General features: G+C 49.0%; 1 protein-coding gene across 8 annotated transcripts in view; it reads left to right on the top strand.

Annotated features, from left to right (window-relative positions):
• NCOR1 (nuclear receptor corepressor 1) overlaps window positions 1-21602 on the top strand; it is a 124734-nt gene that overhangs the window by 44392 nt on the left and 58740 nt on the right. For all 8 annotated transcript variants that reach the window (XM_025171240.2, XM_025171242.2, XM_007435278.4 and 5 more), the window contains 5 exons: window positions 10088-10218; window positions 11839-12056; window positions 16503-16565; window positions 20592-20731; window positions 21031-21157. In XM_025171240.2, the coding sequence (XP_025027008.1) occupies window positions 10088-10218; window positions 11839-12056; window positions 16503-16565; window positions 20592-20731; window positions 21031-21157 (679 nt within the window). The remainder of the gene's footprint in view (window positions 1-10087; window positions 10219-11838; window positions 12057-16502; window positions 16566-20591; window positions 20732-21030; window positions 21158-21602) is intronic.

Raw genomic sequence — 21602 nt, 5'->3', positions numbered from 1 at the left:
TTCTCTATATTGTCGATCAGGTTTCAGCACAAAAGGCTCTTGCAGCTCCCTTTTTCCTGGTTGTTTTTTCTGCATTTGAAACAAAACATTGTGTTTTGGAAATTTTTTCAACCTGTTTGGGGCTGGCTGTGGTTTGGCACGAACAAACCCCAAATTGATTGGCCTGTTTTTTGGTGGAAAAAAAATACTTTTGGATGTTACAGCTGTGGAAAAAGAGATTTACAGCAAGACTCTTGGGCTGCAAAAATCAGGCTTTTTGTTTGCCCTGGGCGGTGTGGGGTGTGTGTCTATTTTAATTGAAAGGAGCACGAGCTGACATAGGCGGGCTCTGCGTTTTTGATCTCTCCCACCCTTTTCAGACATTTACCTCCTCCAGAGCAGGAGGACATCCTGGCAGAAAATATTAAATCAATTCTACTTGATCTGTTCAATTAAAATAAAAGTCTTCTTCTAAATCTGTGTGGTCTACCTAAACCAAATCTTGCAGATCGTCAAGAATGTGGATTATCTTTCTTCACTCCAATATTTAAAGTCCACTTGTAGTTTTTTGCCCTTTTTTCCCAACCTGCTGCCAAAAATAAAAAGAGAATTGTAGTTCTTACTAGGTAGAATCAGTCTTGGAGGGAGGGAAGGAAATCAATCAGTCAGTCAATCAATCAATCAATCAATCTGCTGCTTAGGAGAGAGAAACACAAAATATCCTTCCAGCTTTAAACTTAAACAGAATGTTGCAGCCAAATGCACCAGAAGTGCGCAGGAGCAACAGAGCGCATTCTTCGCCAAGCTTAGCAGGCCAACCAGCATAGAGTTTCCTGGCTGAGGAATTCTGGAAGTCCACACACCTTAAAGTTGCTGAGGTTGACAGACACTGCTCTGTGCTATTTTATGCCATCTCTACTCTAAAGACTGCCTTGCAAGACAATATACTCTTGCCCGTATCCCCCAACTTAGAAGTACATGCGGTTCAGAGTCATCATCACTGGCCACACTTGGAGGCTGGGGCCAGGACAGTAGGATTGAGAGTGGGTGGGGAAACCTCTGAGAGATGGTGGATAAATCTGGATGAATCCACAATTCAGAAGGTACAGGGACTAGACCAGTGTTCTCAACCTTGGCCACTTTAAGATATGTGGACTTCATCTCCCAGAATTTCCAGAGAATTCTGGAAGTTGAAGTCCACATATCTTAAAGTGGCCAAGGTTGAGAAACACTGGACCAGACAAACCCACATTGAGTCTCTTCCAGCATGAGCCTCACTCAATCGTTGCTCAGGGGCTGAAAAAGACAGCCAGTGAGCCACCCGGGTCTAATCCAGTGTGCACCTCTCAGGTGATGTGAGCCAGGAACTCATCCCAGTATGTAGACAAAGTTGGAGATAACCTTGATGAAGGAATGCAGGAACCATTAAGGGAGTTAAAACAGCAACTCAGCCCTGGGAAAGGGGAAGGGGTGAGAATGAAACTCAAGACAAACCCCACCTTGATTCTGTTTGGTAGAAGGGGGGGCAGAGGAAAATTGGCAGGCTTTCAAGAATCTGTTATTATACCCTACTACAATAAAATAGCTTTCCTGGAATCCTTGTGGGGTCTGTTTTGTGAAGAGGCCTACTTTGAAGGCCTGACATTGTATGACTTGTTCCAGAGAACATGACTATTAATTTGTTTAATTAATAATTAATCTGAATAAATAATTAATCTGAGGAACCGCCTCGCCCCGGTCATTTCAGCCCGCCCCACTCGGTCCAGCAGAGGGGGCAGGTTGCAGACCCCACCGGTCAGGGAATTCCGATTGGTGGGGTCTAGGCAGAGGGCCTTTTCTGCTGCAGCGCCCGCCCTATGGAACATCCTGCCTCCCGAGGTCCGGTGTGCCCCCTCCCTCGTGGCCTTCAGGAAAGGGATCAAATCCTGGCTCTGCCAGAAGGCCTCGGGGCCAGAGGGGGGCCCGCACCTGTGGAGATGGTTGGGGGGGTGATGGGTTGTCCCCCCCTCAGCATCTTACAGGTTTTTTAGGGCTAAAATCATAGGAGGTTTTTAGGGCATTTTTAATATATGTTTTTTAATTATTTATAGATTGTATCCATGTTTGGAGAGACCTGTGTTTTTTCTTCTTTTTTTTTTTGTGAGCCGCCCAGAGTCACCCGCTGGGGGAGATGGGCAGCATACAAGTCTGAAAATAAATAAATAAATAATATTAATTAAATTAATAATAATAAGGTGGCAGCTATCAGATGTGTGGATGTCAACTCCCATCATGCTGGCTTGGGAATTCTGGGAGTTGATGTCCACATATCTGAAAGTTGCCAACTTTGAAAAACACTGGTTTAGCTCTAAAACAGCATTTTGCAAGCTGGGTGACTTCTACATTTGTGGGCTTCAACTCCCAGAATCCCTCAGGCAGCATGACTAATTGCTGATAATTCTGGGAGTTGATGTCCACACTTCTAGAAGTTGTATTGGTTGGGAAACACTCCTTTAAAACATTCAGTAAGATTCAATAAAATGCATATGCTTTGCAAGGAGAACATCCCAGATTTAATTCTTGGTGAGAGTAGGGAAGATCAAACTCTGATCACATTTCTCCAGGGCTTCAGGCAATCAGAAAAGATCATACAGAGTTGGATGGACCAATAGCCTGACCTGATAGAACAGGGATGGGAACCTGTGGCCCTCCAAATGTTGTTGACTATCACTCCCAGCAGCTCCAGCCCAAAGGTCCAATGGTGAGCGATGCTGAGAGATCTGTTTCAACATTAGCCTCAGGCTCTCTATTCCTGCACTAGAAAGTAGAGTCCTCTAGTATCTCCTAGCCTCCTGTTTGGGAACAGCTGTCTGAAAAACTCCAAAGCATCACCGCACTGACTCTTTTCATTTGTCTGAACTGAAGATCTGCTGGAAAGAGGCCCTTCAAAATTGCCCTAGACTTAGATCTCTTGGACAGGATGAATTTGGACCTGTTGCCCTAGTCTCTGTTTTCAGAAAGGGTGGCCCAGTTTCTGAAACTTGCTCCTCATATTAGTTCAGCCATGCAAGCAGTTTTGAGTCTGCTTTGTATTTTGATGTCTTCATGACTGTGTGTGTGTGTGTGTGTGTGTGTGTGTGGCAACAAGGCTGGTGGATTGCTTGAAAACAGGCTGTGGGAGGGCTGTCAGGTAGGTAGATGAGGGTTTGTAGAAGTGTTGTTGGTCTGTGGGAGGGAGGAAGGGTTTAGAAGTTTACTGACCTTTCGGATGGCATAATGACAACCTGGGATGCCTCAAATCAGTGAGCGAAGCCCTCAAAGGGACATGCTGGTCAGTTGAGGAGATAGCATGACTTCTGGCCTTGGGAACTCTCCAGATATTGGACTGGTTTCAGGAAGCGATAGACAATCAAAATAAGTCAACGGCAGTAGCAGACAGGTAGCAGAGCAGCTGAGTTGTAGCAACTGAAGATCTTTTACCAGAGACTGGTAAAGGTGGGTCCATCATAGCCAGGTTTCCTGGCAGCACAGGAACAGGGACAGTGGCCTGGGTTTACCTGCTCCCAGTGTTGCAGAGGGTTTGGTTACCCAGGTGCTGTCAGTGGGCCAGCTGGTGTGCGAGCAGGGCGTCCCTTTTGACCCACTTTCATCTCTCAGGGGCCTTTAATATAATCAAACATGGAACCCTTCTGGGGATTGGGAGTTGGGAGCAAGGTGTTGTGGCTTCCCCCCTTTCTCCAGGGCTGGTCCAGTTGGTGTTGGTGGGGGAACAGGTCTGGCCCTAAACCCTTGCCTTTCAGGGTGCCTCAAGGCTCTGCACTCTCCTCATTTTCATTTAACATCTACATCAAGTCACTGGATCAGGCTGTTTGTCGTCACAGGGTTGAGTACCATCAGATGATGCTCAATTGTACATCTTTGCCCCTGACCAACCAAGCAATGTTTTCTTGGTGCTTTCTCGGTGTCTGGAGGAGGTGGGGTCGGGATGGGAAAAAATAGGCTTCAGTTTTACGTAGGCAAGACCAACCGGCTGTGTGTTTTGGACCCCACCCCTCCCCCAGGATCCAGATCTAGGGATTTTCCACCTTTGGCCTCTGGGTGGAGTTGCACTCCCCTGTGTGCAATTTGGAGGTCCTTCTGGACTCTCGACTTCTGCTTGAGCAGATAGCAGCTGTGACCGGGAGGACCTTTACTGCAGCCATTTCTGGATAAAGAGGTCCTGCTCAAAGTCACTCATGCCATGGTCACCTCCCAGTTGGACTTCTGCAATGAGTTCTATGTGGGGCTGCCCTTAGAGACCATCTGGAAGCTGCCACTGGTCCATGCTGGCTGGGGAATTCTGGGAGTTGAAGTCTGCACATCTTAAAGTTGCCAAGGTTGAGAAACGCTGCCTTAGTGAATCAGGGAGGTTTCTGCGTGAGTTGCTTCTGAATATTATCTTGTTCCCGGGACTTAGGATGTTTCAGCCCCCTTTGCCTCGGTGGTACTTCCTGCATTCCATCAAGGTCATCTTTCTTACTCTCTATACCAGGTGAGCAGGCAACCAGTTACTCTACAGTGAGAAGGGCGGTGACAAATTTGAAATATAAATTAAAAATGCTGGTTCAGAAGTATGCAATTCAGAACACCCTTTCTTTAGCTTGAATTCCATGTCTTCCTACCACTCCAGAAGTTTTGTTCTCTCCATCTACAGGCTTGAGCACTAGACTTTGATGAGGTCCAGTAAAACTTCAACTGGTTAATTAACAACGACCAACCTTAATTACTGAGGGTCACATTTTAACTTGAAAGGCATCAGTTAGATATTATTTCCCCCAGATTTACCTTTGGGTTTTTGGGTTGGTAGTTCTTGAATGCAAACATTTCACTTTTTCAGTTGATTAGTCAGGGCAAGTACTCGTGTTGTTTTTAATACCCTAACCCCAGATAGGAAATGTACGTTGTGATATCTGGAATAGATTTTTTTTCATCTGGGAAGACCAGGAACTCCTTTTCTTTCTGGCATTTGGAACACATTCGGAACTCTTCCGATCGTAAGCTTGTCTGTTAAAGAGCTCGGGCCAAAAGCAAGCCCTTCCGAGCACCGAACAGCTGGTTCGAGAACAACATTGGATCATTCCCAAAGTCTTCCAACTCTTTGGAAGTGTTCTGAGTTTGAATCAGTCTTATTCTGAGCTGGGCTGTTTCACATTTAGGGCACTGGTGGAATGGTCAGAACACTGTCGGAACACTTCCAGTAAGACTGGAACAGCTTTCTCGAACCCAAAACAGGGCGTTTCAGATTCCAAACACTTTGCACACTGCTGACTGTGGATCTCAAGGCTCCAGTGCAGTGTTTCTCAACTTTGGCCACTGGAAGATGTGCGGACTTCAGCTCCCAGAATTCCCCAGCCAGCTATGCTGGCTGGGGAATTCTGGGAGCTGAAGTCCGCACATCTTCCAGTGGCCAAAGTTGAGAAACTCTGCTCTAGTGGAAAACCAGCTGATGCTGTTAGCCTTCTCTCCTTTGCTGTGCACAGATGAAGCAGACGTCACTGCTCTTCCGGGGGGGTGGGATGGGGGGGGCAGGCCCAGCAGCCAAATGAACAAAATGAATGAGCTAAATATAAAGGTTTCCTCCTCCTGCTCGGAGTGCGCAACGAGGCTGACGTTAGAGCACCCTTCTGCACCCCGTCTTTCAGATCGATCTCACCCTCGCGCCTGTTGCTCCCAGCCGTTAGCCCTGCTGGCCGTGCTTGGGGTGCCACGCATCTGGCAAGAAAAGGGGGCAGAAGCCTAGCTCAGCTTGGTCCCGCGCTGTATGGAAATAGTGATTTTTTTTTTTTAAAAGACCCAGGGAGTCCCAGCTTGCAGCGTTGCGACTGGGGGAAAAGGGAACTCGGCGTCGGCGGTTTCCCTGCGGGCAGGCGGGGAGGGGGGTTCTTCATTCGGTCAGCGCCAGTGAATCAGAGCGGCGGCAGGTGGCACGGCTGGGCCATCTGACTAGACAGAAAAACACGCTGTGTCTGTGGCAGCCAATCAAGCCCTCGCTCAGCGGGGTATCACCTTGGGTAACCCGGACGGGCGGGAGATGCTCTCGCCTGTGAGACGGGATTAGACGCTCGCATGCGAGACGGACCTTCTCTCTTCGCTGGAAAGATTAAAGCGGCCAGGAAGACACCGCCGTTTCCCCCCCCCCCTTTATCCCCCCTTCCCCCACCCCCTGGAATCACCGCTCGGCTGGGTCAGGTAGTCCTTGTCTCCCACGAGGCTTGGGAGGGGGGGCCGTCTCCCCCTCGCTGTGCCCGTCGGAGCCCTAAACTTTGCCTCCTTTTGTGATTGTTTCCAATCACCCCTCCCGGCTGTGGATAGCCTTTTAAGCAACTGATGAGCGCTCAGGTACGTCGATCCGAGAGGCTTCAGCCAATGGAAGGTTTGTGTTTTCGGTTTTCGTTTTGTTTTGTCCTACCTGAATTTGCGCCGTTTAGTTTGCTGGATCAATGAATAATGAGCTTAGGGCTGATTCTTAAAAGCGGGGGGGGGGGGGGAGAGAGAGAGAGAGAGACTTCAACTTTGGAACTGGGTCACTGGTGGAGCCCAGCCCCCTCTTAGTTTAACTCTATGCTTCCCAGATGCCCTGCCCGTGACATGCCCTGGGGGAGAAGGGGGGGTGACTATCTTATTAAAGAAAGCATCTTATTAAAGAAATACTTGGCATAACTAGCTAATGGCAGCGTCCGGGTGCACGGTGTTTCAGCGCAGGTCTCTTGCATGTTTCTGAAAGTGCCTTTTTGCATGGGGAGGACTGTGGCGAGAAAAAAACCCTGTTTTTTCTCCAGATGGGTTTGTGAGTGGCCGTGTTGCGGCTTCCGGGTTCTTCATCATCAAAGCCTCTGTTGGTGAACAGAAAGGGCTTTTCGGACATTAGACATTGTCAGTTTCTTTGGATATGTAAGATAAAATTTCATTAAAGGAAAAACCCCCTGCTTTTAAAAGGTGTACCTTACTTGCAGAAGACCCTTCCTTTCCACCTTTTTTCCCTAGCCCTCGTATGTAGGGCTGCTTCGTAGTACTTTGGGATGATGAAAATCACAGACGCCACCCCCTCTACACACGCACGCACCCCTGGAATAACATGGGTTGATGATCCCTCACATCCTTACATAGGAGGGGCTCCTGGGAGATTTTGTGTCTTGGGAGAAACCTGCCCGTATCCTCCCGCGCTACTCGCAGGGAGGCACCCGCTGCATCTGAGAGACACCTGCCTACAGACTGAAATCTCCATTCATCCTTGAATCTCTGCTCCAAGCCTGCAAAACTTTTCTTGCCCCCTTTGCTAGTCTTCCAGGGAGAACTGTGGCTTGTAAGCGTTTACTTATCTCTTCAATGCAGTAAACACTCCTCCTCCCTCCAGACCACTCCACCCTCCACATGCACACTCTGGTTCTCTCTTTCTCTCTCTCTCTCACACACACACACACGTTCTCTAGCCCATCTGGGAGCAACATGTGATTATTTGAGTTGGCAAGCCTTTTGGTTCTTCTAAATAAATCGAGTAGGCAAGGACATTTGCTGGGGGCTTCCTGGCCAGAAATACGATCCAGCTGCCCCCTCCCAGCTCTGCTCTCCAACCTATTAATCTAAATATTACATGGGTATTTTAGACTTGTAACAGCTGACATCAAGTAACAGAGGCTGTCATGCAAGAGTGTGTGTGTGTGTGTGTGTGTTTCAGGAAAAAAGTTGGACTTTGGCTCAGGAAGAGAAGTACTTAATTTTTAAAAAAGTAAACATTGGCTTTGATGACCAACGAATGGATTTTATTTTATCTCCCAGCTTTCTTTCAAATACTGGGTTGTCCCTTTATTTTTTCTCTCTCTCTTTCTACCCCAGCGAAATGACTTTGGATGAGAGACAGGGACTGATCTGTGGTCTACTTTGTGGATCTTTCTGGTTGGAATCCAACGGGTGCAGCCAGCCTTTCCTTAGTTGGGGACCGTCTGGACAGGCTGGACTGCAGTGCCCAGAATTCCCAGCTGGCCTGTTAGGAACTCTGAGGGCTGTAATTCAAACGCTGGAGCACACACGTTTCCTAGAAGAAGCAAGAAGGAAGCTGTGGGGCTGAGTGGTTGAGTCTGCCTTCTGCCCACTGCTCAAAGTCCACACTAAGCTCCTGATGGAGGGCAGTAAGGGGACCTGGAGAGCTGATTGGGTGCAAGGAACTCAGGAGAGACCTTCTGGATCAAAGCAGAGACTCATTTAGGGCAGCAGCATGTCTCTCTAATGGGCAGTGACAACTCCCAGTGGGAATCCCACAGTCTACTACTGGTGTGGCAGCATGGCCTTCTGCTCATGTGCTGCCTCCAAAGTGACCAGTGGGCATGGCCACAGAACCCTCCAGTCTGCCACAGAGTCATTGGGCCAAGAGCATCCATCGGCGTTGCCTCCCCTCCCCAAAGCAGTGTTGAGGATGGGTTGGGTGGGTGTCATCCACCTGAGTTAGAGAGGTTGAAAGACACATTAACAAGGTCCAAGACAACAGCCAGGCTGGATCTGCTCTTTGGCTAGTGGTCAGGCCTGGTTTTTGAATGGCAAGTGGCCCATGCAGCCCAGAAATTAATTAATTCAGTCATTCATTAATATTTCAAATTTGTCACCACCCATCTCGCTGTTTGTTTAACTGTTTGGAAGATTTTTACATCTCCCCAACTCACATGATCATGACTTCAAACAGCACACACCAAATAAACCTCCCACCACCGATTGGGGTGGAAAATACAACATCAGCAAAAGATCCTCCCCCCAAGTCCATACACCAACCCATCAGACATGTATAGCAGGGACTCGCCAGTCATGCACTCTGCCTCCAGAAGACGGGTTCATCTGTCATCCTGGCTTTAAGCTTTCCTGAAGGCTAACAAGATCAGGGTCCTCTGAATCTGGGGAGGTGGGGTGGGGAGGGGTGGTGGGAGGTCATTTCGAAGGGCAGGTGTGGAAGAGGTCCCATCAGATGTCACTCCCGGCGGGAGGGTTGCTGGAGCCCATCCTGTGAGAGAGTGTGGGACAGGAATTTGAAAAACCCGTGGCAGCGTGTTTCTTGAAAGGGTGTGCGTGAAGATAAAAGATTTCCCTGGAAATTCCTAAAGCGTATTTTGGTTAGCAGTATGCAGCACACTTCAAATTCAAGATGTTTTGAGCTAAGAACCTCCTGTTTCCCATTCCGAATAACCGAATAACACCCCGGCTTTGAGCGTTCTGCACTAATGACAATCCTATTTCAAAATGGGCTGTTTTGAACTTGGGACACTCCCGGAATCTTCAGAGCAGGGTTGGCAGATCTCCAGCAAAACTGGGTCAGCCGCTCTCGATGTTGCACAGTTATTCGAGCTGGCAGGGCAGCGTTTCGATCCTGAAGAGATTCAAATTCGAGAAAGTTTTGCAACCTCTACTTCCAGTAGTTGCAAGAAAGGCACCGTGGGTCATCAGCATTGGTGCCTCTTGTGCAAAGCCCTTGAACGCAGCTGAATTTTCAGGAATGCTGCAGGGGCCACACTTGTCTTAGGAAGATTCGGTACAGGGCAGCCTTTCCCCAGGGCACTGTGGGAGCTGTAGTTTAGCGCAAGCGTGGAGTCTTCTCTCTGGAGGATCTCAGGGCTTCCCAAGACTCACTGAGGACGCCGAGGGGTTTCAGTCACTTTAGACCTGCTTCTTTGGGAGTGAGGTGTGCTGAGGATGCGCATCAGTTGGCAGACTGGGCACCCGTCATTTGCAGATAATAACCTTTTTTCCCCATGAAATTCAGAAGTCAGTTTTTCATGTAGTTTGGCACCTGCTGGGAAGAGTCACCGGCTCTGTTATTTATAGAGATGAATAGGACTAAGTGAATAGACAAGGTTTTGTAAACCGTCGCACACTTTCTGCATTCCGTAGAGGCTTTGGGGGTTTGTAGGTGTGCTTCTCACTTTCTGTGACAGCACCTGCAAGTTCCACCTCTTGTTGGAGACTCTGCTGCGGCAGCCTCCTCCCCTGCTTTTATTTTTCCCCTCCTTAAAATATCTCCTGCTTCTAAGCTTGCGATTTCCCTCCCATCCCGGACCTTATATTCCCTGATGCTGGCTGCCTTGTGTAATTCGAATGGCTTCCATTTCAGCAACAAATCGCACGTCCTTCTCAAGAAGAAAAAGTCGAAGAAAAAATAGAGGAGGAGAAGGCAGAGAAAACTGAGAAAAAGGAGGAGGAAAAAAGAGATGAGGAGGAAAAAGACGAAAAAGAAGAGTCCAAGTAAGCTCATTGTGTGTGTTTTTAGCTCCGGGGTGTATGTGTGTGTGTGCGTGTGTGTCTTTAGTATTTGCTTAATGTTAGCAAGAAAATGTTTTCTATAAAAGGCCTTTTAAAGAATCCTGGTTGATTCCGGGGACAGTATATTATAACAAGGAATCAAATGAAAGCCGTCAACGTAAGGCCGTAAAACTATCTTCATACAAGCAAAACTGCAATGGCTAAACTCTGGCAAAGCGGACAAAAGCCCATCAGCTCTATAAATTTCTTTTCTATATATATATATATGTTTTGGCCTTGTGCAGAAGGTTTAGTTCATTCTCTTCCAAAATTGGGGCAGCCCTGCAAAAAAGAAGGCACGGCGTGAATGGTGGTGCATTTCAGTTCCACCCCATTTTTGCGTCTGAAGATGCTCGGAGGGCTTATAATTCTGTTCCACGTCCCCAGAGAAAGCTTTCCTTCGACTGACTGACTGTGTGAATATGAGACTCCAGAATGTGGGCTCTTCCCACTCGTGTGAGTGGTTGGCCACGCTCTCTGAAGGAATGCAGAAAAATAGGCTTTGCCTCTCAGGGCGCGGCTCCGTGGTCCTTCCCCTTCTTTCCACAACCACCCTGCAGATTGCAGATGTTTCTGGGGTGATAAATCGCTTTGGAAGGACCTGCTGTCTCTCTGCTAGACGTCTTTTAGAAAAGTATCTTTTTATGTTCCTTTCCCCTGGCCATTAACTTCCATAATGTATTTTTAATAGACATTTCAGTTCTGTGTCTGTCCTTACGCTTTTACCATTACTGTGTGAGACTTCGGGATTTTTTTAAACTGGGGATGGTAGGTAACTTTTTAAAAATAAAAGGTAAAGTCTCCTGCAATCCAGACTGAACTCCCCGTATCTTCACGCGCACATTCATGTTGTGGCTTTTCACTGGGTTCTTCAGGGTTTCTTTCAACTTCCTGGACTAGCTTCCAACCCTAATGGGCTCGCACCCAGTTCAACCCCACTAGTTCCCAAATCCAGACTGAGGTTGAGCAGGTGCTGTCCCCAAAGAAAGTTTAGCCTGGACTTTCTCCAATCTGGCACCCTCTAGGAGGGTCGGGATTCCACCCCCCATTCTATGCCAAATGCCAGGTTAGGTTGACCTGGAAGTTGCTGGTGCCAAAGGGCCCTCGTTTGTTTCCAGAGGCTGTTGCTGCAAGATGAACATAGGAGACTGCCTGTGGTGGATGGCCAAGAGCTAAACTGTCAAAAGGCCATTTGCTGGTGTGCTAGGAACCCACGCCAGGAGTGGTGGGAGAAAGGGCAACACTGAGAGAGAATGATGCCCTGCAGGTGACCTGGGTGACTTGGCTGGGCGAGATCTCAGCTTTCAGTCCAGGATGTCCTGTCCACCACGGCTTCCAGCATCACAATTAGCCTTTTAAAACTTGCCTTCTTGAGTGACCCGGGTTGGCTATTCCCATTCTGTCTTGAGTTCAAAGTAACTTCCCCACATCCAGAATTCTTCGCTGGGCAGGGGTGCCCTTGCATTACAGCCTTCGTAGCTCTTGCCCTTTGGGGCTGGAGCTGCCCACCCACCCAGGTCACAGTGTCCCGGCCACTTTTGACTTCTTTCTGTGTCTCCCCAGGGAAAATATCAAAGAGAAGGAGAAGGTCGAAGCGCCACCCGAGGAGCCCGAGGAAAGGGAGCCCGCCGCTCCGAGAGGGCGAAAGACCGCCAACAGCCAAGGCCGGCGGAAAGGCCGGATCACCCGGTCGATGACCAACGAAGCAGCAGCGGCTAACGCTGCTGCAGCCGCCGCAGCCGAAGAGCCACCGCCTCCACTGCCTCCCCCGCCAGAGCCATGTAAGTCAAGGCCAGGGAAAGGTGGTCCTGGTCCTGGGAATGGTCGGTGACCCGTCTCAGGCCGCCGCTGCTCATTGCAGAAGGTCTTCCGCCAGCCCTGCTTCTGCCTTCCAAGATCCTTGATTTACTTCTCACGCCCACAGTGCCAAGCAGTTTGGGTTTTGAAAGCAGTAAGACGCACCAGTTTCTTCTTGATGGACAGGTGCTGTAAATCACCAGCTCCTGATTGAGATTAAGTGGGATCGGGAAAACCAGAACACATGCAGAGAGGCAACAGAGATCCTCTTCTCTGGCCTCACTGGAACTTTGTCACTCTGGTGCCTCCTCATGTGTTGCAGAGTTTCCTGTAGCCCCAAACACATTAAGCAACCCCAAGAGCCTCCTTTTTCTGGATCCCATATCCCATTCTCACTGTGATTACCGAAAATCAACAGTCCTGTTCCCTCCCAGATTAGAGGCAGGTATGGGAAGACTATCATATCTGCCTTAAAACAGATATAGCACAATTGTAAAAGAACAAAACCACCCCCCCCCCCAATTTTCTAAAACCCAAGAAAGAAAGTGAAATTCTACTCCTCTCCAGATCGGGTGTAGCCCCACCTACTTTGCATTATGGCCCCATCCTCTGCAGCTCTCATTCCCCGCCCCTCCCAAGAAGTTTAAGCTTAGGCTTTACTCAGTAGAAATGAGCCTATCCCTTTTCTAAGGAACAAGAAGAATGTATGCAGGCTTAGGCAAAAGTCACCATGCTGGGAAGGTACTATAACATTTCATTTCTCATCTGGAGCGCTCCAGTCTATCCATTCCAGGTGTGAGACCATCATTTGGAAGGAAAATGGAATATTCCTGTGTTCCCCCAGGAAGTTCCGTACCTGGAATTGTGAGTTTTGCACGCAACTAAGAATATGTGTGGCATTCCAGTTATTTAGAAAAGACAAGTTAAAAAATAGAATCTTTGGAAAAAATAACGTCAAAGTATTTCTATCCTGCCTTGCTCTCTATCAAAGATCCAAGCCAGCCAATTCAGATGAAAGTCACAGGGGGAAGCTGGCTCCTTCTGAGTCTCCTGGTCGATCGCAATCCGCTTTTCTTTACTCAGATTAGCCACTGTGGCCCCAGATTATTTCCTCCCCTTCCTCCTTGGCCGGAGCAGCAGAGATGGTAGCTAAATCCTCTGGGGGGTGCATTTTGAACACCAAGAGGGGCTCACAGTCTACCTGGTCCAGCATCTCTAGCTGTCGCCTTTGGTGTTCTTCTTTTTCTGCCTGATCCTTTTAGCAGGTGGCAGCAGAGATCAGAATCTTTGGTCTCCCAAGCAGTTACTTTCCCCTTAGCTGTGGCCCCCTCCCTCTTCACATAAGCATGGTTAATCTGTTCTGAAATTAAAGTGAACCCTGCGATGCTCGACCAAAGAAGACAGGACTGCATACAGATGTTCAGATAGCAGCGAAGAAAACTGCAATTGCAGGACATGGATTGCCCAGTCTTAGTTAGTCATTTTGTGCCTCCCCCTCCCTCCCTCCCCCATCTTTTCTTTTGGTAAAAGCCAAAGGATTTCCATACAATTTTGTTTGAAATTTTCACCTGTGAGGACTGGCTGTGCTGTTCTAAAAATAAGAAGCAAATAAAAGAAATGCACGAATGAGGTTAGTTTATCTTCTGAAACATCACACAGATGGTAGCTGAATGAATTGCTTGTCCTTGACCAGCCCCAGGTCTGAAAAAAATGGCTGCCTGAGAAATAAATCTCTGCTGAATCGCTCCATCTATGCAGTTATTCTTCTGAGTGAAGGGATGATGGAGTATAATTTGGTGCTCAAAAAGGAACTCGGGGTGAAATAATAATTATTAAACATCCATTGCCCACCAATAGCATTTTAGGGAATAAAATACTGCTTTTTTCAGCCATGGCATGAGACTGGGCGATCCATGACCTGCAGGCAATTGTGGCCCCTAACCCCCACTTTTTGCGACCTCCCAATGTCAATAACGTTTGGCAATGAAATGCCAAACGCCAGCAGTGATTCTCCCTGCTGATTTACGCAGGAAATAACCAAAAAAAGCCCTCTTAGGTAGGCTTTACATTCCTAGAAAACTTTTTTATAAATGCCAAAATCCCAAAGAAAAGGAGAAAGGGGATCTGAAAATCCACTGACCTCTAGGCCTCCTCCTTCCACTCCTCCTGCCAAAAGTCGCCTGCCTCTGAATCACAGCTTTCTCAGGTAGAATTGTTTGGTTGAGTGCAAACTGGGGTAGCAAGTGCGAAAAGAATTGGGACCCGCTCAGGATCTTTGGCCAAATACCCAAGAGATCCTCAGGATTTGCAGAAACGCAGAATATATGTTCAAAACGAAAACGTTAAAAAATAAAAAGCATTTACAATATGTAAATGTAAAAAAAAAAAAGCATCAACAATAAACTAAGTGAAACCAGCACAGTTATTGAAGGTACTCCGTGAGTAACAGGAACTCTGGGATTTGTAGAGTCGGGGGGAGAGGAGAAACGGAAATCTAGGGCAGTGGTGGGGAGTGGGATACAGGACCCGCTCCTCATGTCCCTTCTAGCAGATGTTGCTGGAGCTCTGACGGATGGGGGGGGGGTCCAGCCCGATCTAGGACGAAGTTCTCCCTCACCGGCTTGCAGCGTCAGAGGGGAGACGTTCTAGTTGGCAGGATTTTCACCGCAGGTCCCACTTGTCTTTCCGTCCCAGCCTGGAAGCGAGCCAGAGCTTACAAGCATTTGCCCTCTCCCAACCCTGTGGGGTAGCCTAGAGCCCACCCTGTCTTGCCATCGGACGTCCGAGGTTATGAGAGAAACCACATTCTCACCGTGTTCCAGAATTAACAACCGAAAGGGGAAACATCCCCCCGGCTTTGGCTGGGTCCGGCAGCATGTTAGGCGAAAATGGGGCTGGTTTGTCTGGGGTCAGTGTGTGGTGCGGGAGCCCAGTTTGGATGATTCCGTAGAGCAGGGCTCGGGGAATTTTGCAAACGTAGCCAGCGACTGCCTTTCTCTGATCGGCTTCTGTAAATTTATGCTGGATTCTCCTACCCTGCCAAGTCAGTTCTCTGGATGCTAAATTTAAAAAGACTCTTGTCATCATATGCCAAAGAGCAGGATTGGCCTCTGGTTCCCCATCCTTTGAATGAAATGAGTGACTAATAGAGTATTTAATTTGGGGTGGTTTGGGTTTCTTCCCCCCCCCCTTCCTTCTGTGGCTGTGTTTCCCTTGCACAATTTCTGTGTGTGACTTGCGAGTGACTGGAACTCGTAGTCCAGAAAACTTTCCCCTTTTGTGCAAAAGCAACCCCTTTCCCACCTGCATTTTGTGCAGACTCGCTACTTCTACTTCCTGCCCCTATATACATCCACATTTCCTTTTTTAGAGAAGGCTGTAAGGACTAGAAACCTGATGTTTTATTTGTAAAACAGAGAGCAAAGGTTTGCTGAATGGTTACCCCTGAGCTGTGCTCCCGCTGTTGATCTTGGTCCTCTGTGGGCAGTGACACGGCTAGGATTCCCCAGTGTTTTGAGTTAAGTCAGTGCTGTAAGATTGATTGATTGATTGATTGATTACCAATGAGGGATGAGCAGTTAATGACAGGGTTTAAATAATCCAGCTCTGAGGGAGCAGGTTCGATTTGTGAGCAAAGGCAGGGGGCTCAAGAGGATCCCCATTCATTTGCTGCCCCAGAGAGGCTCCACCGATTCAGCCGGAGGCATTTTTGAGGCGTCCGACTGGAGAAAATTTCATTGTAAGATGGGATCCGGCCTGGTGCTGGTTACACAAGAGACAGATTTGTCCACCGGCTTGATGGGCACTTTTCATAAAGCAAAGAAACAGAACTATAGATACTGTTGGAACGTGGCATCCTTCCGTGCCTGCCTCCAAATTGGGGTTCTGCTTTTCCCAGAAATCAGAAATGCAGGGGACGGGGAGAGAAAGGCGCTCCCAGGTAACATCAGGGCACAGCGGGATCAACCACCCCGTGGCGTGCTTCTTGTTTGTGTTGCTTCGGTCTCCGTTGTGTGTGTGCGCGCGGCTCCACCGCTGCCCCGGGGCATGGCTCCCCTTGAACGAAATGGGGAGGGCCCTGGGGAGCTTTCTCCAGCCGAAGGGCAGGCCCCTGGGCGAGACGATAAGGGATCTTCCCAGCAGCATCTCCGGACGGCCCTCGTTGCATGAGCTCCTGCCCTCCCGCACACGAGGGGGATCTCTTTCCCTCCCTCCCTCCCTCCTCCTCCTCCTCCTCTTGCTCTTGTTTTTTTTGATGTAACCAGAACTGACGCCCTCCCGCTGTCAGTGGGCATCATTCCCAAGCAGCCTGAGCAGGCCTTCCTGTAAACAGATTAATAGATTATGCGGAAAGCACAAGTCCTGGCCCTTTACACCATCTGACCGCGTCTTTCTCTCTCTCTCTCTCTCTCTCCTCCGCCTCGTTTCAGCTTCCGCGGAGCCTGTGGAGACCTCTCGCTGGACAGAAGAAGAGATGGAAGTTGCAAAAAAAGGTAAAACTGAAGCAGGAAGAAAACAGCCTGCCTGCCTGCCTGCCTGCCTGCCTGCCTGCCTGCCTGCCTGCCTGCCTGCCTGCCTGCCTTCCTTCCTTCCTTCCTTCCTTCCTTCCTTCCTTCCTTCCTTCCTTCCTTCCTTCCTTCCTTCCTTCCTTCCTTCCTTCCTTCCTTCCTTCCTCTTTCTGCTTTTCCTTTCCCTCCCTCCCTCCCTCTCTCCCTCCCTCCCTTCCTTCCTCGCTCTTTGCCTGTCAGTCTGGTTTTTTTTGTTTTTTTTTTAAGTCCTTTTTGGAATCGGAGGAGGGCATGTGATAAATGTTTTGGACATACTTTCCTGGAAAGTCAAGCGTGTTTCTGCAGCATTCCTGGGATCTAGCAGCGTCAAGAAGGGTCTCCTAGTGGGCTCGGCCATCGGTCCCAACTAGGTCAGTCTGACTCACGGGGGAGGTTTTGTCAAGCCTAATTAGAGGTCCCTGGGTTGAGCCAAGGCCCTTTGCATGCAGAAACCGGGTCTCTCTTGGCTTCCAGGCCTCCTCTCCCGACACTCTTCCCACTCCTGTTGATCTGAACCATCTGTAGCTGCACCTTCTCTCGCTTCTGGAGGTGCTTTTGAATAATCCCCCAAGCAAACGAAACCAGATTCTTCCTTTTGCTCTACAGTCTCCTGCAAATGGGGCTTGGGGGGTTCTTTAAAGAATCAAGGCCTGTCCAGCCAGACAGAACTTTTAATTTTACAAAAGCATGGGATGGGAGCCATCACCCCAGGAGGGCTGTTGCCAGCCTCTGAATCGTGCTCCGCTCCTGCCCTGGGTTTGCGCTGACGTAGGTTGATCAGCTGGGTGAGATGCGGTTGGTCCTGGAGCACTTTGATTCCCAGGTACACAGCCCAGGGTCCCCCTTTCGGATAAAGCTGCGTGATGTGCCCGCTGAACTGTTGCCAGGCAAGGCGCCCCTCCTTTCCTGGTTCCTCATGGGCACCCCCCCAGTTTGTGTGGGGAAATATTTATCCTCCTAGTCTGAGGCATCCCATCCCAAAACACGTTGGGGTGAGCTAAGTGATTTGTTCTGGCTAAGCGACCCTCGCAGGTAACCCAAAACATGGGGCTAGGACAACATTTGAAGCCCGTTTTCAGCTTTCAAGAAATGTAAATGCTGCAAACTTAATTGTGTGTGTTTGATTTGCACAACTGGATCTTCTCAGGACTTCAAGAGAACAGATTCCTGTTGCCCAGGCAACCAAAAATGTATAAAAACTGTTCCAGATACTTTGAGTTTTTTTTTCTTTCTTATGACTCATTGCAGTCGAGGCCATCAATTTCACTCTCTCCCCCCGCCCCCCTCCGCCTTAATTTTTTTTGTTGAATCCTTTTCCTACTGGTGCCTCGCTTACCCCTTTTTCCTTTGCGTCCAAACCAAGATAAGTTTTTCAACACTGATTCATATTCTGGACTTGCTGGAAAGCAGGAAGGAATAAAAACTCAATTCCCAAAGCATGCTTTTTTTTGTCGGGGGGGTGGGAGGGAATGCAGGTTGCTTTCTTCCAAATCTGGCTTTGCTCGGCTTCAAGGTTCACTTTGAAAAACAGCTTCTTCCTCTGGGCCCTGTGCATATAAATATTGGTGTGTCTGATCAGTTGAGTATAGCCCATCGTTCGTATTGGTTAGCCTCGGTGTCGATGCATGTCGGAGTGTGGAGTTAAACCTCCTCTCTCCCTGTGATGACCAGTTTTCCAAGGGGGAGAAGGCATTGCTTTCTAGACAAGTGGGTCCTGCAATAAAAATGTAGTTCTCTCCCAACCAGAGTAGGGCTTCCATCCCAGTTCTCAGCCAGCGATCCTGCCTTCTTTCGCAAGCCCACCCTGCTCAGCCTGTCTGGGATTCGTAAGAGTTGCAGTGCCAACATTTCTGAAACGTGCCTGTTGGGAAAGGCCACTTCCGGTTCGTGGCCCTCACAGAGGCCGTGCGTTCTCTCTTTTTCCCCTTCTCCCACCCCAGCCAGTTTGGCGTTTTCTCGTGGCTCAGCGTTCCCCCGAGCCTACAGATATTCCCTTCCTTGTTTCTCAGTTGGACCCGTTTAGTTTTCACTCTGGGCTGGGCTGAGGCTGTTTTTGCTGGCAAAGGGAATAAAAATGGCCAAGGGGGTCCTCTGAAAGATGCCCGGCCCGTCTCATATCTGTCGAAGATGAGGCACTGGTTTCCAGCGCCACCGTTTTCCTCTCCGGTGGGATGGGAAGGCAAGGGAGGACCAGCAGTTTTCTGGCCCAGGGGGAATTAGGTTATGTCAGCCGGGGAGACAGCATGATCCACAGATAAGCCCTCGGTGCTGCCGGGTCAGGAGGGCTGGGTTTAAAAAAATTCTTGGCATTGACGTGGGATGGCCTTAGCAGAGTTCAGCTCCACATCTTGCTGGAAACGAGGGGAAGGCACGGCTTGAGATGGAAGGCCGTGCAAGCAGAGAGCTTTCCTCACTCCTGGTTCCTCAAATCTGGGATTTTCCAGAGAGCAGAAAGATCCCCTGCTTGCCTTTCTGATTGATCTGCCTTCCACAAGTCCCCTCCCTCCCTCCCTCCCTCCTTCCTTCCTTTCTTCCTTCTTTTGCCTGGGGGGCAAGATGTTCTCCTCCTCCCATAGGCTGTCTTGACCCGAAGCTTCCTTCTGAAAAACAGGGATAAATCTAGCATAAATTCACTTGGTGCAATTGCAGTCCCTCAGGTTTTAGGGTCAGGATGTTGGTGGAGCCCAGTTTGTATGCTTGCCCTGTGCTGATGGTGAACTTTTATTATTTTTTTTTACCTGATGTCCTTTATGGTTTTTTCCTACTGCTTTTATACGTAGGCTTCTGTCTTTATGCCTGTCAATCACCTGGAGTTCTTTGATGAAGACGGGCAGCCTTCTACATCTGTATAATAAATCATAGAATCATAAGGTTGGAAGGGACCTTGGAGGCCTTCTAGTCCAACCCTGCCTCCCCAACAAAATAAATATGTTGACTTCTCCCTTACGCTATCACGGCTCCAGCCCTCTGGAATGATCTCCCCCCGGAGATCCAGATGGCTCCCATCCTGATGTAGTACAGGAAGCAAGCGAAGACCAGGTTGTTCTCCCAGGCCTTGGGCAAGGTGATGGCTGAGCCCTGTTGGACGGGTTGCTTGTTGATAAGACTGTCTTTGGGCTGGTTATGAATTCTTTTTCTTTTAACCGATTGTTCTTGCTTTTTAACCTGCCTAGAGTCATTGAGAGTCTGATTGCCTTTAAATTGATGAAATAAATCAGTGTTTCTCAACCTTAGCAACTTTAAGACACGTGGACTTCAACTCCCAGAATTCCCCAGCCAGCCGTGCTGGCTGGGGGATTCTGGAAGTTGAAGTCCACGTGTCTTAAAGTTGCCAAGTTTGAGAAACACTGAAATAAATATGAATGCTGTTTCTTTTTGGCTGCATTCCAACTTCTTTCACACCTGGGTATATTTATGCATTGCGTAGATCGTAGAGTTGGAAGCAAACGTAGAAATCACCTGGTCCGCTCCCAGCGTTTATAACCCATTTCCCTCTCAGAAGCTGAAGGCAGCTTACCTGGTGCACCCCTTATTTTTTTTCTCACACAGTAACTCTCTAACTGAGTGTGTTTAATACTAAGAGGGATAGACGATAGCAGTCTTTGCCTGTAGGACACCAAATACTGGATTTCAGTTCTAGGAAGGCTGACTCTGATGGAAGGTTGTGAAAACTGCCTTTAAGGTAAAAAAGAGTCGGACAGTGGGACCAGTGACCCAGAGAAGTGGGTTTCCCTTTGCTGGATGTGTCCAAACAGAGGCTGGAGAGCCATTCATCCTGGGTGCTTTAATTAGATGATGCATTGAGCACAGGGTGCCCTCAAGACTCCTTTGCATGGCAAGCCATCCCGGGTGTTTCTGTCCCTGCTTTGTGGAACGGGTGAAAGTCTCCCCCAGGAACACGCAGGCTCTCCCCAAAGGCCTTTCGGGAAGGCAGCAGCGAGGACTCACAAGGCCGGCCTTCTGTTTTGGCAGGGCTGGTGGAACACGGGCGCAACTGGGCGGCCATTGCCAAGATGGTGGGGACAAAGAGCGAAGCCCAGTGCAAGAACTTCTACTTTAACTACAAACGGAGGCACAACCTGGACAGCCTTCTTCAGCAGTACAAGCAAAAGGTGAGCAGGGCCTGGGGGTGGGGCAGGCAGGTGTGGCGTGGCGTGGGGTGAGTCTGGAGAGAGAGGAATGGCTGCCTGGAGGAAGAGGGAATGGATCTGTTTCGGCCATCTTCATCCAGAGGGACTCCAGAGGAATGGGGCTTCCCATGCTGAGAATCCTGGGCCTTGTTGTCCCAACCCCTTTGGAAGACCCCAGGTTGCTGTTTAAGGTATCGGTGGAGGCAGGCCGTCCAAGTTAGCCCCCCCGGGCTGAAGCAGCGGGTGCCGTCAGAAGCTTCACGGTCTCCCTTCCTTTCTAGTTATCGCGAAGGCCACGCGAGGAGCGGGAAGTTTCCCAGTGCGAGAGCGTGGCGTCCACCGTCTCCGCACAGGAGGACGAGGACATCGAGGCCTCCAATGAGGAGGAGAATCCCGAAGACAGTGAAGGTGGGTCCAGATGTTGGGCCTCCAGGCAGAGCGGTCTGGTTTGCAAGTGTACCCAGCGGCCTTGGTGATGGGTGATTTTTAAGGGGAGGGTGAGCAACTTGGTTGGCCCGGCCAAGCAGGGCAAGCAGGTCCAAATTGTAGCCATCTTTCCTGTGTTTTCATACATTTTAAGGATCTTCGGTGTCACCCACAGTTTAAAACAAACGAAATCCTGTTAGGTGCCAAATTCCACAGTCAAAGCATTCCTCCATTTTTCAGTATGATGAGAAAAGGGTGTATAGTCTCTTGCTTTTGAAAACAGGCAGCGGAGAATAAAAACTGGGTGAAAGTCTACGGTGCTTTGATTCACAGATTTGATTAGAAGCAGATTCAGTGCAGATTCCAAAGCAAATCTGCTTTCTGAACCGAACCAAAATTTTCAAACTGAATCACGTACCCCCAAGCC

Source organism: Python bivittatus, unplaced genomic scaffold (assembly GCF_059951505.1).
Source record: "Python bivittatus isolate LINGU-HERP-01145 unplaced genomic scaffold, Pbiv_v1 ctg000240_np1212, whole genome shotgun sequence".
Classification (NCBI taxonomy): Eukaryota; Metazoa; Chordata; class Lepidosauria; order Squamata; family Pythonidae; genus Python; species Python bivittatus.
Note: the sequence above shows the minus strand (reverse complement) of the source record. Positions and strands in the feature narration are given on the sequence as shown.